At 40.6% G+C, this 19,491-nt stretch overlaps 1 protein-coding gene across 1 annotated transcript in view; it reads left to right on the top strand.

Moving 5' to 3' along the window:
• tmtopsa (teleost multiple tissue opsin a) overlaps nucleotides 1–17,754 on the top strand; it is a gene marked incomplete at its 5' end in the record, with an annotated part of 38,970 nt that extends 21,216 nt beyond the window's left edge. The window contains 2 exons of the mRNA XM_083889487.1: nucleotides 7,888–8,121; nucleotides 17,406–17,754. Coding sequence (XP_083745613.1) covers nucleotides 7,888–8,121; nucleotides 17,406–17,687 — 516 coding nt within the window. The 3' untranslated portion in view covers nucleotides 17,688–17,754. The remainder of the gene's footprint in view (nucleotides 1–7,887; nucleotides 8,122–17,405) is intronic.
• Nucleotides 17,755–19,491: the final 1,737 nt, after the last annotated feature.

The following is a 19,491-nucleotide window of genomic DNA, read 5'->3' as shown; positions in this document are numbered from 1 at the left end:
ATGTTGCTTCTCTCCACATCATTTCAGTTCCACTCAACAGTGACAAGACGTGTAATAAGCCTCTCAGCACTTCGTAGGCAATGCCGACTTGAACCTTGAGGAAGTGACTCTAAAAGATTGAAGGATAGGCAGTCAAGGGTTCATAGTAAAGGGACTCGGAAAGTAACTTCCAATCTTTCTTTACTGGTTGAGGGGGTGTAGTGTACAAAAGTTGTCCAATCTCAACTCTCACAGGAGTGTCTAGAGTGGTGATGGTGTATTTTAATGATTTGGCTAATGCATGGAGTTTGCATGTTCTCCCCGTGTGTGTGTGTGGGTTTTTCTCCCACAGTCCAAAAACATGCAGATTTGGGGATTAGGCAAATTGGACAGCATGACAGTGGATAGTTGTTTGTCTCTATGTGGCCTTGTGATGAACTGGTGACCAGCCCAGGGTTTGAAAAATATTGAAGTGCAGTCAAACTTTATATAAAGTGTGTGGTGTGCAAAGACCTTTAAAGGTTATTGGTTTTGAGGTCGACTGCGTTTGTGTATCAAGGCACGCGCGGCCACACTCTCTGACCAGGCTATCGCTCGCCAAGCTGAACGCTTCACCTGCTCATTACAGCAATAACTGATCATAATGAGGATGCAAAGCCAAGAACAGCAGAGGGGACACTAATCATTTGAACACAACAGAACTTTATAGTCTCTCTGCTGATTTGCCATCAATAACTGGACTCGCGTGAATCTCCAACAGAAATCTCCTCCCCATGTGCTCCTCAACTTCTCACCCTCCCCACTCTGTTATTTCTACTGCAATGCCACTTTTCTGCTTCCCGTATGTTAAAACCTTGCTCGCTGCACTCCTCCCTCCATCTTCCTCTGTCTCTTCCCACAGCCTTGTGTCTCGCTGATACTGCCTGCTCTCTGTCACACTGCTTCGCTCTCCACTGCAATCTCACAGTCTAATCACTTGTGTCTGGTGCTGCTGTGGACAGGCAGGAGAGGGTCGAGAAGGTGTGGGAGTTATAGTGAATGGCCCCCCTACTCAACTGCCTACAGCTGGGGTGATTTCCAACAGTCAGTTTGGCAGCCTCCCACCTCAGTGTAACCCAGTTAGTTGCCCTGTAGACTGCAGATTAACTGATTGTTGGCTTTCATTAAGAGCGCATTGGTGCATCTTGGTACACTGGTACATTGTGTGTGGCTAGAAGTGTAATTGTATTGACCAAGTTTGTACTTTAATGTTGATTTTCTTCAGTCTGCTTTTCTCCACAGCAGGAACAGGAACATGTATTATAGAAGTGTCCCTGGAAGACATGACAATGAGCAGGCACGAACACTCAATGATATTCAGCCATTGTTCATTTAAAGGGGACATATGATGCAAAATCAACTTTTTAATCATTTTAATACTTATATTTGGTACTCTGGAGGCCCTATGAGTAGGCAAAGTGTGAACTGTTTTTGTGGTCCGCCTCTAAGTACAGGAGATAAAATGCACGATGTTGACTTCCGCGCTGATTGTGACAATGAGACATTCCTGGAATTGTTGTCTCGCAGAGCTCCGCTTTGTCCCTAAAAAACGTGAGAGTGCAGACGAGGGCAATAGTATCCAGAAGAGCAGAAGTCGGCAAAGTGTTCTATTCTTGGCTGCACAGTGCAGCACAGAGTTCCACACAAACTTCCAGCGTCAGAGGATTTACGTGTCCAGTGTACATTTTATATATGACGGCAATGTGCTGGCTAGAGTCAGCAAATGATGGCTTCTCCAAATGCTAACTGCTGTTAGCTGCCGGAGCCTCTGTGACACTGATGTAGTTTCCTGTGCTTCATTCTCCTAGGTATTTTGACCAAAGCATGTCACAGACATGTTCATTAGGACACCAGGGAACAAGTTTTTTTTGGGGTGGCAGGGGTTAACAGACAGAAGGTTGATTCTCCTCCAGTGGAAATCTCCCCACCCTCTGGTTCGCTGGACTTGATGGATGCAGGACGTGTTGCACCATCTCAGCCTTGTGAAAACTGTGACTTGCGTGGATCCTTTGCAAAAATCTGGCAGCCACTCAGACTATAATATTAAAGATAAGCTCCTAACTCCCTCGCCTCATATCAAGTGAATGTATGTGCAGCATTGTATTTTTATTATTTAATTTTACCCATCATCTTCTTTAATCCCACCTCAAGCATACACTTGATATTCAACCTTTGCAACTGCCTACCAATAAATATATGTAAAATCCATCTTCCATATTCTTTTTTTAAAGATAAGAACGAGGCAGATAAAAGAGAAAGAAGCAAGAGTGAAACAAAGAAGAGTAGAGGATAAAGAAGTGCTGCATTATAGTGAGGTGTTTGAACGCGTGTTCTGGTTTTCTCACCTAATCCGTTTGACCTGGCACGGCTCATATAAAGAAAAAGACGCATGTCAAACGCCCGTGAACAGTAAACAACCAATTCTTGTCCCATTTATCCGCCCTTAAAATATTGGCCCTTCCGCAAGAAGCTAATTTGTTGCCAAATGATAAAGCGGATAGATTCCTAGATTGGTTGAAGACATGAATCTGAAACGCTCCTGTTATAACGGACTGCTTGATCGGCACAATAGGTCACAGCTTGTCCTTGTAGTTAGAGGATAACTAATTATCAGGAAATCCAGTGTGATTATTTCAGGAGGAAGAAAAATAACTCTGCCAACAAACACTCACCTTCCTTTATTCCTCAACGTCAAATGCGCTTTATCATTTAATTTGAAGCATGTCAGCAGCCTTTTGTTTGGACATCGGCAAAATGTTTAGTGTCCTTGCTGCTTGTTCAAAGTACACATTTAAAAACGCTCATGCCTTTGCTTCTGTTACCAACAGGCGGCTCACTTGTGTGCGCAAACAGCCAAGCGTCTTGGAGCAAACAAATGCTTCTGTGGCCAACGGTGAAAGTGACCAATAAACATGTGTGGAGAAAGACTCATAAATAAACAAAGTTACCCCATTCTAGAGCCAGAAAAATAATTAAAAAAATTAAGCAAACTGAAACTGAACTAACAGCTGTGCAGACTGATCCACATGTCAGTCGGATGCTTTGGTCGGGAAATATGCATCACAATCTGTTTGGGTCTTTAAGGCAGCTAGCAGCCAAATGTTACAGACTCTGGCTCAGAAAAAGGTCTGAGCAGGAATAAATCCGTTTGTTGTGCATTCTACAAGTGCACCAGTCGCATATCAAAAGCACCACCGCTACATTTTATCCATTCCTCGTCCTTTGTGTACAACTATTCGCGCTCTTGAATTGCGACACGCTGTGATTAGAATAGATGGTTTGTCGACTCGCAGATCACTTAAACAGCAGGTGTCATTGTGACAGCACAGGACCGCGGAGGACTTGTGTTTTCCCAACATGGCTGACACTTACTGAGCACATGATTCTTTTCTTTTTTTTACTCCCAACATCAGTATTGAGACAGGCAGAAGGAAGTTAAAGGCAGAAAAAACAATTACTGTCAAACACATCTTTCCTGCAGACAGGCACACTCACCCCGTTTATGATGGGGTTTTTTTTTTGGAACAGGTTTTGTTCCCCATAAAAAAAAGGTTTATGTGTTTTTTTGCCCAGAATAAATGTTTTTTTTTTGTTTTTTTTTAAACTAGCTGAGTCCAGCAGGGCTTTTGTGTCAGTTTTTCAAAAATGGGATGCCAACAGCAAGCTTTTCAGGACAGCATGCTGCTCATCCTCTCTGCACAGTGGTTTGTGCGTCTTTGTCTGTGCTTTGTCAATAACTTCTAATAAGAACACAAAGAAAAAATCAGAATGAATTCGACAACAGCGGAGATTTTGGTTTATTAACTGAACTGCAGGTCCCCAAAGAAATTGCTGCAACACTGCTGCCATTACAGTCATTTTAAAAGGCTCTCTGAAATCATCAAAGTGTTGCCCACAAAAGATCAAGTCAATCATGTGAAAACACATGGAAGTGAAAGTCTCCCGCAGAGCATGAACATTCAGCTTTCATCACGTTGAATGGGCTGATGTGTTTGTTTGTTGTTAGTGCATATGGAAATGTATTCATTGGTAGAATCGTTGCTTAAAAGGAGAAAAAATGTGTTCTTTGTGAGTCAGAGACAACAGTAAAGGAAGAAGAAGAAGAAGGTCATTTGGTTGAACAAGATGTTTACAGGAACAAAACATTTAAAGTGCTGCAGCAAATGATTTTCTGCCGAGGACAGTCATGCACGTACACATACATGTGTGAAAGGGAAAAAGACGGGGGAAAAAAAGACGATGTGCAGACAGCAGCGGCATACTTTAGAGTGTGACTTTAATACAAATAACCAGGCTTTAAATTGATTTTGCTTCTGTTCATTCTATGGAATTAGTAGAATTATATTGGTCCATTATCATACCCTATTTCTCCAAGTTAATCTAGTTCCCTGGTGTCCTAATGAACATGTCTGTCACATGCTTTGGTCAAAATACCATAAGGATGAAGCACCACAGCAGTTCAATCACCCTGCCAAAACAGCCCTGTTCAGAACGCTCTGTTTAGTAGTATCTCTGTAAAAAAAAAGAAAAGAAAAAAGTAAAAAAACGAAACTTAAGGGTCAGGAAATGACATCAGCCACAGAGGCTACTGGGAGCTAACAGCAGTTAGCATTTGTTAAAGTGATCATTTGCAGGCACATTGCCGTCATATATAACATGTATCCACTGGACAGATAAATCCTCTGAGGCTGGAAGTTTGTGTAGAACTCTGTGCTGCACTGTGGAGCCAAGAATAGACATATTATTATTTTTTGTGCCATCACATAAATCAGCTATTCAACTCTGTGAATTGCTGGTTAGCATATGAATCAGTTTCTATTTGAGGACATGGTAGTGCCTTTCACCAGCCACTGAGGCTTTGATTACAATCATTCAGTGCTTACTCCCTCCCCATTTCCTCAATTTGTCTGATCGCTACCTCTTGATTTCTTCAATCAGAACCTAGATTGAAGTTGCCACCTTCTCATCAGAGGTGGCAAAAGTGAGGAAGTCACCAGAAAGCGAACACATGGAAAGGAATATGAAGCTTTGTTGTGCCAAAAAGGACTCATTCAGTTATAACACAATATGTCAGGAGCGCCACAAGTACACAGACGGCTCTCAACTCTTTCCAGCAGGTTACTAAATTATTTGGTGGAATTGTTTGTGTGCTTGGTTTGTTCGACCAGAATCCCAAACAACCACACAAAAAAAACAATTTGTTTGGTAAAGAGCTTTCTTGTGGTTCCTGCTGAGTCAGAGATCTGATGGCAGAGGGAGTCAAAACTATTTTCACTTCTCCCCAGTTGCTTTGTGGTAATGGGCTCGTCTTTCAACTTTTTAATAAACCCAGTCCCCAAGCAGCAGTTCAATCATTGCTTAGCAACCACAACTATACATACTGAAGCCTTGTGTAAGGGAGGAAGGAGGTGGGGGGGGGGGGGGGGTTAAAAGAAGGTTATTTTTGTCATTCAAAAAGAGACAAGGCAAGAGCTGGAGTGCATTAAATGGAATAAACTGCATGTTTGCCGTCAATGAAAGAAGCTGCAAAGGTCAGCAGTACTACTATGAGCCATACACAACTAAGCCATATGCTAATGTACGTCAATTTCCAAGGCCAAGAAGCATTTTATTCCCTCTACCAAGGAGGTTTTTTTCTTTCTTTCTTTGGCCATGCCAGTCTGTATCTTGGGATTTGCACAGCATGACTCAAAGGGATGACATTTTCTGGAGATTTATATTTTGGTGGTAATCCAAATATGAATGTGGATTCTAGATTTATTAACCTTGTGCAATATGGGGAGTACAGTGACACTTTGGTGGCCATAGTAGAGGTTCCTGTCGTGCTGGATTATTTTATAACATCATGGTTTATTTTTAAAAAACGTCAGGGTGATCGTAAAAGGAGTGAACGCTGGTCCTGAGCCTGAGTTTGTGCGTTTCAACTGGTTAGAATCAATTCATGATCATTATCAATGCAATTCAAAGACTACATTTACGTCCACACACACTGTTTGCCTTGTTATGGTATAGCTTGAGGTTATTCTGACTTCATTTTCAAACGCTTTAAAAAAAAAAAAGTTTCTTGCTTCTTGCTTTATAATCAACAGGATTATGATACAAAATCTTGTTGAAGATGCATTTACTGTCAATCAAAGACAAACAAAGGGAGGATGCTGACTTCAGTGCATATTTAGGACCTCAATTCTGGATTTAAATCAATCCAGTTTTAATACAGCAAAACTGAGTAAGTAACAAATTGTACCTCTGTGAATGAAGGACACAAAAAAAACAGAATTTCCCTCAATTAAGACAGCAAATACTTGGGTCTTTATCATCGTGAACATACAATTTCTAGCAAACTTTGGGGCACAAATGAGCCAAATATGAAGAGGCTGTCAATCACTGCTATGGCCTGATTAGTCTGCAAACACAGAGAAGCATTTGTTTGTCATAATATTGTCTCGGCAACCCAAATGGCAATGACTGGTGAAAACTGAGAGCCAGATCTATGTGTTTATTCATGCAAATGTGTGAAAACAGTGTGAGTGACAGCAAAGAGTGTACAAGAACGCATAATTTTACAGCTTGTCAGTGGAATGTAAACTGAATAATGCAGGAGAGACACTTGAATATACTATACTGTATGCATATTTTAAATCCACTTACATAAACATGCACACACAGTACGTAGTATGTCAAATATCGACGTGAAAATTGACTTGATATCTGGATTGATCACGTGTAGAAATCACTCGTCATGTTGTTTTTTGCTCTTTGTGTGTGAGTGGCGACAGTGCATGTACAGTGTTCTGCCACCAGCGCACTTCAACCCAGCTTTTCCACTAAAAACATGCCACTGTTTCGAGATGAAATTGAGTGACAGCAGGTGACAAGTGGCCGTCAGGCGGAAATGCACACGGCGACAGCTTCAGTCTGTGGAGAGTGAAATTGTCTGTCAGTGTGAAGTAACTGTCCACATGACGAGGGACTGCATAAGTAAGTCCTCTGCTGTACATTCGGATTCACGAGGGCGTGAATTATTTAAATGCCGTGCTAATGAAAAACAATTTTGTTTTGTTATAATTCAGGACTAGTTTTCAGAACGAGTGACTCACGGTTACACTTTAGCCTCACGAAGTTGGTTCAGAATTCTTCTTCAACTGCAACTTCCTGATAAGAGTAGAGCGGCTGCACAGGAAAATACATGACAGCTAACTGATTAAAGCCATATCCCAAAGTTAGCCTGTTTTGCAGGAAAATGAATACAAATGTGATGTTTTACAAGTGACAGTTATCGTAGCTGAGCATAAAAGCTGGACAGAAGGGAAACCATTGGCCTGGCACAGTAGCAAAGGCACATAATCTGCCGAAGAACACAGCTAACGCTCACTTTCTCTCAAATCTGATACGCAGTAATTCAAAGACCCCAGAGATTGGTTTTAAATCTGGATTAAACAAAACAAAATGTGACGTGCTAATGAGTGAGACTGGCTGACAGACAGATTTTTCTATACCTTCAGACAGAGCCAAGTCTGCTGTTTATTTCATATTTTAGCCAGTGCGGTCACAGAACATTTCTATTTTTGCAATGCTTAAGGATTATGTTTGAGATTTCGGCTTCCAGTGAATGAAAACATAAAAGATGAATGAATGAATGAATGAATGAATGAATGAATAGACCGCTGTAGATGTCAGCCTCTCATATAACCTTCACTCGTTGCTGTCATCACAGTGTTATTTCTAATAGCTTCTCCCTTCTGTTCTATAGGGGGAAGAAAGATCAAATGTAAGAGTCAAAAACCTATATGTGTCTGAATACATTGTGTATAGATTTCTGACTCATTGTCCCTCTCTCTTCCGCTCCCCTTTTCTCCCCGATGTGTCCAGGTGAGCGGGATCAACGCATCAATGAGCAGGAAGCGCGAGCAGCGCGTGTTATGCATGGTGGTAGTTATGGTGATATGCTACCTCCTGTGCTGGCTGCCGTACGGCATCATGGCCCTGATGGCCACATTCGGGCCACCGGGCTTCGTCACGCCTGAGGCGAGTATCATCCCCTCGGTCCTGGCCAAGGCGAGCACGGTCATCAACCCGGTCATCTATGTTTTCATGAATAAACAGGTGAGGAAGTGAGGATATGGGGGTAGGGGGGGCTGGAGCTGGAGTCAGAGGTTTTTTTTTTTTGTCTTTTGCCGTCATAAAGCGGCAGGTGAAGGGCATCTCGCGTACCAAGGCCAGTCATGTTGACTGTGTACAAGGTTGTTTAATACTGTATAAGTGGAAAATACTTTTTTATATTCCTATCAGACACTATTCCAGTGACCTTCTTGACACTGAATAATCTTTTCTTGCTTACTTGTGTGCGGAGCTGTGCATTTAAGTTTCACGACAAATGCTCAGTGCATGCTAAAGTGTCAGAAACCGCATTACAGATTACAAAAGTTCTCCATCGAATGATGTAAACAACACAATAAGGGGCAAGAGGAGTCGGTGCCTTCTGTCGCTCTACTCCGTCTTGTCTAATCTGTGCATCTCAGGACAAACAAATCTAATTGTAATTGACAAACCCAAGCAGTTCAGCCGCGAGTCTAACCTTTTTCTTCCCGACAGCTCATTATCAAACCAGGAGGGGTATTTACAATGTCACGGAGGCATCTGTTGTCTGAAATGTTAATAAATTAAACACAGTGGAAGTCTCAAACAACCTTGGCCCATGCCCACTTCAGACAGTATGATGAATAGCTCTGGAGTTATCTAGGTGTTAATTGTGAACTACCAATCTGGGGTAGATGTTATTACTGTCTGGGGACGATAATTGTGTTTTAATTCATTTAAAGTTGCTGTCAGGAGATGCCACAAATTACATATTCTCATTTGAAAACGAATAAGAAAATAAATCATCCAACTCTCCAACTTGTTTACCAAATACCCTTAAAATAAAATGTTTAAATTTAACAAAAACCTTTCACATAATATTAAGATTTACAATCGTCAAATATGCACCTGCTGGCCCATTTTTGTGTGGTATAATGAGACTTCTTCTTACTATGACAGACTTTGGGCCTGCAGATCCTTTTAACAAGTGAGAAAAAAAAAGATAGACGACATGTACACCAAGTTCCATCTGTGACAAAGTGAAAGGAAAAGACAGCCACAAACCAAAGTAGACAGCAGTGAGACGATGGCAGAGAGGTGACAGACAGGAGGAGGAAAAGCCAAAAGGCTGAACTACGACTATCTGTTTCACGTTACACCTCTAGTGGCCAACATGTGTAGAGCAGAAGCCACATCTGATTACAGCTGCATGCTAAATAAGTGAGTATGGACCTGGAGACACAAAGCCTTTGTATCCAAATAATAAATCACAGTGGACCTTATAAAGTACTTCAGCATTTATCACGCTTAGAGTGGGGCAGTGTGTGTGTGTGTGGGCATTATTTAATCCAATCCACACACTTGCGAAAAACAAGAAATATTCCGTTTGGAGCCGCTTTATTGAGAAATATCTGGTTCAGCCAAGACGGAGCCTAGAGTTTAAAATACTGTTTGAAATGGATCACAGGTTCTCCTTCCTGCAAAAAAAAAAATTAGATCAGGCTATTTCCAGCAGAGGTCTTTGGTGAATATAAATCAGATTTAATGAGACACATTGCTTAATCAGGAGGAGTACTGGTGCACTTTTCCCCCCACACACACAAGAGTATTCTAAGAGTACACGTAGCTTTTTAAGAATACTTCTGTCTGGTTATATACAGTATAGAGCACATGTGTCAAACTCAAGGCCCCGGGGGTGGCCTGGTCTATGTTGTTATAATGCGTGTGTTGACCAATGCATGGCGATTGTGTTACCATGAAGTCACAGCATCCCACCACTAGATTGCAGTGTATATGCATCATGCGACGAATGAAATTGAGATTGAAATATCCACAAATGATCCCAAAATATCCAGGAAGAGAAAGATGAATGCAGATGGAAGGCAGTTTCAAGAAAGATGGGAAGGCGAATACATGTTTGTACACCAAACAAGGAGCCAAGTATGCCAAAGTTAGCCTTCAAGGAAAACAATAAATTGTCAAAGAATTAAAAGGCAAACTGCGAGAACGTACTTGGAGAAAGTGGAAATCAAAACTTGGCCAATAAACACCTGTGATTTCTGGCCTATACAGTATAGACCAGGGTTCAGGTCCAGAGACTCAGTATTTCAAAGTAAATTAAACTTTTAAATATTTTAAATTGACGTGCTGTAACTGATGCTTTTAATCAGTCTGACAGTCTTTATTCAATGCAATTTAGATTTTCTCAATAAAACACTCTTAAGTAGTTCATAAAACACTCACGATCATTGTACATAATTAATGGTTTCTGTTAAAGTTTGATCATATTACCTAAAAACTATTCTATTTCTACTATAATGTTGGAGGGGTTTTTTGTGTAATTTGTTCTGTAACAGTGGAAAATGAAATATCAATTAACCGAATTAACCTTTACTTAAATCGTGGCCCTCTAAGTCACAGCTGAGGAGTCCTGAACTGAGCTGTGTGGGGGAAAGAATATTCAGTTTAACTGTTGTCACCTCACTTCCTGTAATCTCCGATTATGGTCACAAATAGATTTTATTATTAAACTTGGAGCCAAGGTTTTAGTTTGTAATAATTCCATCGATCGCAGATTTGGTTGTTTATTGTTTCCACAACAAAGGCCAAATGTAATTTATGTCCTCACCTGTATTATGGCCTAATTGTGAGGACTTTGTCTGCACTGCATAAATGGGAGATCAATAAGGCCCGCAGCTCATTTTTTACTCCTGAACCTTAATCAGAGTCTGATGTTTCCATTAATTCACTTTACTTGGTGCCTCGGTGTTACGCTCCCTTTAGTTCAGGATTAAACTTTTTTAGAGTATCCAATTATCACAAGATCAGAGCATCAGCATCCAGTTATTTATGACTAATAAAGCAAACACAGATTTACAACAGCAATTCCTTCATGACTTGACTTCAACAACAGCAACCTAAGCAGAGCTTACACGGAGAATAAAAGCACAGATGTGTCACAACTTATCTCTGCATTATCTCATATTTCCCACAGGGAAGTTAAAAAACTTCTCCAGAATGACAGAATGTATTTGGATTGCAGACCATCCTGCAGTATATGGTGTGAACAGTGTATGTCCACGGTTAGCTGCCAGCAGCCAGTTTGAGATTGACGAGTGTGGAGTACTGAGTTTTTATTGTGTTTCGGAGAGCAGCAGCAGCAGCAGCAGCAGCAGCAGCAGCAGCAGCAGAGCCGGTGATTAGTGAAAGAAAAGGTTCGGTCTGACGCACTGAGGTGAAGATGGTTAAATCTGCAGTGGACAAGATTGCTGGGAAAGTTGATTGTTGAGTCACATCTGCAGAATATTAAAATACTGATGTTTTGGAATTGCGGCACTCTGTCCTCACCTTAATCCATCTGCACACAGCAGGTGGATTAAGGCAATCTCTCCAAAGCTCTCTGCCAGTAATTACAAGTTTTATTGTATTTACTGCCCGACTGTGTTTTAGTTGTCACCAAATACTGCCTGGATGCTCTGCCCTGCATTCTCCTCTCTTCTGTTGTGTGGCTGTAAAGAGACCGAAGTGTTGTTCTCCCTCTGATCACCTGATTTAAAAGTTATTATGTATTTACTAATCAATAATAATAATAAAAAATCCTGCCTACTCTACCATTACATTTGAACAATGATGGCTTTGCTGGGAATAGCGTGGATTTAAGGTTTTCTTTCAAGGTTTCAATTTATAAAAATGATTGTGTTGCTGTGATTTCACCAAAAAAAAAAAAGACATTCAATCTAATCAAAAGATCCACATGTCCACATGTTGAAGAGTCCTTCAAGATAATGCAACTTCAATTGTGTGTGTGGTTGATAAGACGAGAATATATGCGGTATAATTATGGTGCACGGAAGGCTTCATCTCACATTTCTTACTCGAGCTGCCACCAACACTGCCAGAGCTATGACCTTATGGGATATTTTGGCCCACGCATCTTTGACCTCATAACAGTGGGAGACTTCAGTGGGAGCGAGAGAGAGAGACGGCGCGACACCAAATGTCCTGTATGTCATTTTCAGTCTTCAATTCCTCCCAGCCCGTTACAATGGAAACTGTGAGTTGAGGCGAGTTGAAGACTAAAAATGCTGTACAGATACAAGTAGCAGCCGGTGTGACGATTAGCCGCAGCCACAACCAAGAGTCCTCGAGTGGACGTCATACGTCTGTGTGGAAAAACCCAGGAATTATGGGTAAGCTTTTCGTTTTTGAATTAATTTGTCTTGCATGGTCATTTTTTTAGCTGCATGTGAGCTGCCAGCTACCTTCACCAGAGCATTGTTTGTGAGTGAATTCTGTGAAGTATCATCAAAACAGTTGACATTGCTATCATATCATATCATGATGGAAAAACACCTACTAAACAGCTTCCCCCCCCAAAAGTTGGATGATATTTTCTCCACTTGTCTGGCCCACTACTGACATGACTCATGGCACAAGGCCTTGTTTGTACTCATGTGAGACACAACAATGCAGACGGCGACAGAGGCTTTTATGGTGCAACGTGCAGTGTGCGCCAATATGCTTCAAATCACTAGGTGGCATTAGGCTGACAAAAACACTTAGTCAAAGAGATAACATCTGAACCACTTTTCCCCCCCCAAACATTTTAATCTTCTTCTAATTTAAACACGAGAGTTTGGTTTTTATATCTTAAATATCTAATAAGCTACATTAAAGCAGTAGCAGAGATATACGACAGATGTGGAAAGTCTCTGTTTCTTACCATAGACCACATTTAAAAAAAAGGTTGTAGTATTTTGGTTTCGCCCTAAAGCCAACCAGGAAATGAGAATATATTGCATAGCCACTAGGGGGGACATTTACCTATTTCCCATTTGATTTATAATGTCAATAAACTCATTTCTGAGGCGGTAATGGCCTCACAATCATTATCATTAGCTTAGTGTCTTCTTCAATTGCACAATTTTGTAAATTATGTTCATATTTAAAAGGAAAAAGATGATTATGTACATCACAAAGTGTGTATTGTCTAGTACACTCTTAGAAATAAAAGTGCTAAGTAGAACCACATAAGGTTCTTGTCCTAATATGGGAGAACCCTTTTGGGCTCCAGGTAGAATCCTTTCATAAAGGTTCCACCTGGAACACTTTAAATGGGTTTTTAAAGGGTTCTCTGGATCAAAATGGTTCTTACTGGAACCATTAGTGTTACCAAGAACCCTTAAAAAATACTTTCTTCGGGAAAGGGTTTTTCAGGAGCAAATGATTCCAGGTAGAACCTCAGCCCTTGTAAAAGGACCCTTTTGGGACCCTTATTTCTAAGAGTGTAGGAGCCTTGATTCAGGTGATGCCTCTAAACTTCCAGTTGCAAAACTTAAACATGGTGCTGATGGTTCAGATTCTCAGGGGTGTTGTCACAACCACATGCCAATTGTGTCTCACATGATCTCTGATACAATTTACGTGGAGCTTTATTAGCTGATCAGTTCAGTTTCATCTTGGCTCCACTCACTGAAATCATTACCAACATTATTGTACATATCATTTGCAGGAAGCAACCACTGCAATAGCAGAAACAAAGACTCTGGAGTGGTGGCCTGGCACATTTTTGATAAATTGCTGCTATTATGCTCAGCACAGCTATAATTCCCTGCAAGTAAGAGAGTAAGCACATTTTCCAAACCCATTCTTTTCACGTCATTTATTTATAATTAAAAACACGACTGGAACCGCAAGTCAAAGCACATCAAGCCCCAGTCATATCTGTTCGCTCGGAGTCAACAGCAGTGCCACAAAAAAGACCTAATCCTTTGTTAATAGACTGCTGGAGCATGATTGAACCACACTCCATGATGACTTAGTGTCAGAGGAACAGACTAGAACAGTGAAAACTACATCAAACAAACTGACATGTGGTGTCATTTCAACATCTTGCCATGTTAACTGCAGTTTAACACATCCTGTTATTTTCTCAACGATCTACGCCATCACTGCTAAGTAAATGAGCTGAATTCTATTACTGCATTCTTTTGTCTTTCACTTCACGTTCATCCTAAATAATCACAGCCAGCTCATGTTTATTACAGATATCAACAATTCCAATGCGTTGTGAAGAAGTCCACAGATCTGATCACAAAAAAAAAACACATTTTGAGGACACATTAGTCCACGTTTGCTGATGCCTATAAACATACAAACACTATAGGTTAATTAATTTTGATCCCTAAATGCATTACATATAATTTACTTATAATCGACTGCTGGTAATTGAACTCACAAGCTGTGATGAGAACACTGCTACATTTAATTAGTGTGGCCACATAATAGTGTCACAAAGAGCTATGTGCGATAGTAGGATGGGTCGATTTCTGCATGCAGCTGTGTTGGCTGGATGTTTATTAGGAGTTATTTGCTGCCCTATGTTCTTTCCGTCTCTCGCTCTGCTTTATGTTGGACTCCGGTACAAACAACTCCTCTTGCAAAGCCAACGTAAGTCGACTGCTAATGAGAGTCTCTTTTATAACACGAAGAAGAGGAAAATGCTGGAACCAAGCAGGTGTTCCCTCCTACGGACAGGAAACGGATAGACGAGGCTTTGTTGTTGTTGTTTAAGATGATGCCTGACATTTGACCCTCTTTTGTCATCCTCTACTCAACCAGCATCAGCCCAGATCATAAAAACAGTCAACCAAACCCTGAGACGACAGTTCTCGACTCATCTTCAACCTTTCCTCACCAAAACACCGAGTGCATCTCTCTCCTTCCATCTCGTGTCATGCTTATTCCATTTATCTGTCATTGCCTTCATCTTTGCCTTGACGTTAGCCTTGATGCCTGTATCTTAACTATCTTCAACCGCTCGTCAGTGTGTTGTTTGGACAGCTGCAGAGAGCGGGGGGAGAGTGTTGAATCAACACCACAGAGAGATGATCTCTCTTTACATCTCCTCACAAGTCTTCATTAATAGATGACCTATAGGTTTCAGACAGACTGAGAAAGGGGGGCAGATATATTGGCCAGAAATACACCATGAGAGGAATTTTTAGTTATTTCTCGAGGCATTTTGCTCTCGCGCTCCCTTACTCAGCAGGAGTTTGATGGACTGCAAAGCACAGGTGAAGTTCAATGAGGCTATGGAATGACATTCTTAAAGAGATAAATATTGGTGATATACATGTGTTTCACAAATCCCATGTGTTAGTGAGTCCATCAATGCTGTATGACTCAATCTCGAGCTCCTTGATCTTTAGGTTTTTTATAAGGTACAAATTCGTAAAATGGAGAAAGGTGCATTCATCAGGGATTATTTGTATTTTGCATTTATATCAAACAATCATTTTATATTTTTTTGAATACTCTTCAGAATATATGGAAAACATATCAGGCAACTGAAACGTGATCGTGGGATCGTTTTTGAATCAGTGTTTTTTCTCTCTTCTAAAGAACTGCTCTCATAATATATGTTTGGGTTTTAAGTCAATGTATCTATGTAAGTATCAGCATTCTTTTCATCTTTTTCTCCGTCTACGTCTCAATGATGTTGTAAAGTCAGAATCTTTTGATGTGCGACTGAGTTTTTCCTACTTTACTCAGACGATGTGAAATAGTTTCATCAGATTTTGCACCTCCTGAGAAAATGTAGTAGACTATAAGTATACGTAAAACTCAGAAAGTATACTAAGTATACTACGTTTACTCAAGAATCGGCATCTTCACAGTCCACATTATAAGGGAAACCAAGGGAAAAGAAACCAGTCTCAATTGTGGTCTAGTCTCTGCCGCTATGTTGTGTATGTCTTGGATGTGGTAGGAAACGCCTTGAATTTAAAGCATAGCTAAATATCCAGAATGCATTGTTATACTTTCAACCTGCTGCTGGGGTCGTCAATTATTCAGAATCTTCCTGTCTGTCCATCAGCAGCTGTGGCTCTCTGTTGTGCAGAGGTCGGTTTTAAAACCAGACGATCTGCATGAAATCAGAATCTGGGGAATGCCAGATTGGTTTCCCAGCCTAAAAAAATATATCCATGTGTCCATTCACTATTTATTAGACCCTGGCAGATGGTGTGTGGATGTCAGTGCCTTTACTCTGCACCTTAGAGACTGCCTGTCTTTCCAAAACCACAAGATATTTTGATATCATTCAATTCTTGGTGGTGGTTAAAATACAGCATTTCCAGAAATGTAGACCTGTAATGGTTTACGCCTCAAATATTACGATCAGGTCAGTGACCCAACATTAACATGTGCCTAGGATTCATTTTACCATTGCCACATGTAGCTGGGATCTGTACAACAAACACATTCACTGTATTTTTTTTAGTAAACTGGCTTCTCCTTATTTAAGATGTTGTTATAAAATTGGTTAGGCTCATTTAAACTTGGGTTGTACACACAGATGTCATCATCATACTTGAAGGATATCAGGAAATCTAGGTTGTATGGGAAATTATTCTGAGCCTCAGGTGGAGCTGAAAACCCTGCTGCAAACGTGCAATTAAGGAAGATGATTCTGGACAATTCTGTAAAACCTGTCTCACAAAAATGATTTAATCCAGAAATGTTGAGAGCAAATGTTTGTGGCACAAACGCTTGACCAAATGAAAAACCATTGAAGGGGGTTAAATGATGATTGTAGGTCTAAGGCGAGAAGCAAAATCCAAGCCTTAGTTGTGCGAGACTATAAACAAACCTGACCTTCTCGCTCTTATTTTCTGCCTGGGTGATTCCTGCAGTTAACACTGGAGCTTTGCAATAGGCACAAACAGTGAACTATAAAAAAGGGGATATTGGGCTGCTTTAACAGGTACAGTGAGTTCCAACAATTTGAACTGCATTATCAATACCTGGGTGCAAAGATTGGAGTTTAACTACAGTACCAAGTTCAGGACCACTTATGAGAAGTCGTTGAGAATGAGTCATTTCCTCCTACCTTTAAAGACACATTTTATGAAGGGATGATTATGACTGACCACATTTCTCTCACTCTTAATTGTGGCATGAAGTGATTTGAGTGATCTCTAGGGCTGTAAAGAAGAAGAAAAAGGTAGAAGAAGCCATAAAAGCGGTTTATTTCCCATTTAATGATTAAGTCCCTTGGCATAGTGTGTCACAAATGAGGCAGGTGTCAAAGTACTCTGAGTAACATAGTACTGTGGGGAGGATAAAGGAAATCAAAAATCTAATCTAATCGACTAATTAGCAAACGCAATAAGACGATCAAATCAGTTACGATCCAACATTCAGCCAAAATCTAGTAAGGAAGTTCACAGTTAAATAACTTGTTTCTATTTACATCTATGGTCCAAGAACAGTTCTGCTCATGTCTCTGTTTTGTCTACTTGCCCCAGTTTTACAGATGTCTCCAGGCCCTGCTGCGTTGCGAGGCTCCTCAAAGAGGCTCCAGCATTAGGAGCTCGTCCAAGGTCGCCACCAAGGCCGTGAGGGGTGTACCAGTCCCCGGCCCCCGCCGCAGCAACGACTTACTATTTATGGTAGCTTCCTTGGGCCAACCAGCCGACACTCTGCCCCAGCTGGCCCCGTCCTTTGAGCTCACAAATGGTATAACCAAAGCCCCTTCGTCAGACATCAAACCCGTCGTGGTATCACTAGTGGCCCACATTGATGGCTGATGAGCCAATAACGCTCAGCCAGGAAGTCATTAATAATGTGAGCGGTGGTATAACTGAAGCTTAGAGAGCAGCAGCCTGCCAGTCCAGGTGGATTCAACACAGCTGTTGCATCATTTCTGCCCAGGCTTGAAGAGATGGACCATTAAAGGCCAATCTTAGACTACCTCTGGACAATATGAGCAGATATCAAAAGGTGGCAAAGCTGCAGGAGGTCTGCAGGAGTCTGTGTTTCTCTGCAGAGAGAGAGAACACCCGCCTCGCTGAGAAGGAGCATTTGAAGGATGTTCTTGTCATGATTTTGGGAGGACGCATAATCAGGCTGCGATGATTGAAGAGGAACGGGAAAATGTCACAACAGAAACGTGATCAAAGTTCAGGAAGAGACTTTGGACGTATTGATTGGTTATCGTTTGTGGGGTTGAAGAACAAAAATGTACCATGCATTTTTAAGTCTTTGCTCGGGTAGACAAAAAAAAACTAAAGGTTGGCAGAGGTAATTAGAATACCATGGAAACATTTCAAACTATCAATCATTCTTATTTTGTCTCCCTGACCTTTGAAATACAAAAAAATGTTAATTAAATGGAATGAACTACTTATTGTACATGTAGTATTGCTAGCACGCTAGCAGCATTCACATATTTCTTCAAGGAAATGTGACTTAAATGTCAAGAAATAGGTGCATGTTGAAAAGTTACTGGAGGTTTTCTTCAGTAAAGACTGCATGCAAACTGTTGCAGTCAATATGCAATATCTGGCCATGTTCAGTGGATAACACAGATACTTCATATGAAGGTTAAAACCCTGAAAACATGTGCCTCTCTGGAGGTTCCTGGGTTTTTTAATTACACATTTCCACATTAACATATGTGTGCACATAAGGTGGCCCATGGATTTAAGAAGGATTGAGGTCAAGGGCCCCTGTAATGTGACAGAGTGACCCTAAGACATCCTGGAATTTATCAACAGTTTAGTGCCTTGCTTGGGGGCACACTGTCAGTATATTTAGACAGGTATCAGACTCTAGTCATAATATTAAGGACTACATTTGCCTTGACGAAAGCAACTCTAATGTGCCATGATCTCAGACAATGCAACAGCTCCGACAACCATGAGAGATTTCTTCTACAGCTCAAGACTTTATTCAAAAAAAACTCAATATAGAATATGGTTGTTCTGTATATATTGTTTACATTGTTTCTGTGTATATAGTTAACAATTTTTGATAATGTTCCACTTTCTCTCTTGAAATGCAAAGTGTCGTTTCTGAAAGCAGCACATTAGTGCCATGAGTCTGTGTCTAAGCTGTAAGTGGTGTGGTACATTTGGGCTACTGCATACGATAACGGTGTGTGCAATTTGTTTTTGTAAATCAATTTTAGCATACAGGCTGCTTCCCTTGTGCTGAGAAGATCTTATATAGATTAATTGTACACAAGGTGATACTGAAGCCAAAGAAATCCTCATATTTTTGGAGAGTGCTGTTCAATAAAGTTTTTTTTTTATCAAAATTGTTATGCTGTGGTTTCTTTTGATGGAGACGTGTTTGAAATTAACCTTTAGTCAAACGCAATAATGCAAAGAGTCAAGTAACATGATTCATTCGTTTGACCTTTTGTTCAGTGCTAACAGGGATTAAAACTAACTTTTTTCCCCACCGTCCCGGAAACGTCCCGAAAAACATTGTGAACTGTCCCGAATCGTCCCGAAAATCTTTTTTTTACATTTTGAGTTGTTACTTACTGATAATATAATAGAAAACACAATACATTATGTTGATAATTAATAATATATTTATTTCCAG

The sequence above is a fragment of the Microchirus variegatus genome (assembly GCF_963457635.1).
Source record: "Microchirus variegatus genome assembly, chromosome: 5".
Lineage (NCBI taxonomy): Eukaryota > Metazoa > Chordata > Actinopteri > Pleuronectiformes > Soleidae > Microchirus > Microchirus variegatus.
This window is presented reverse-complemented; position numbering and strand designations above follow the sequence as displayed.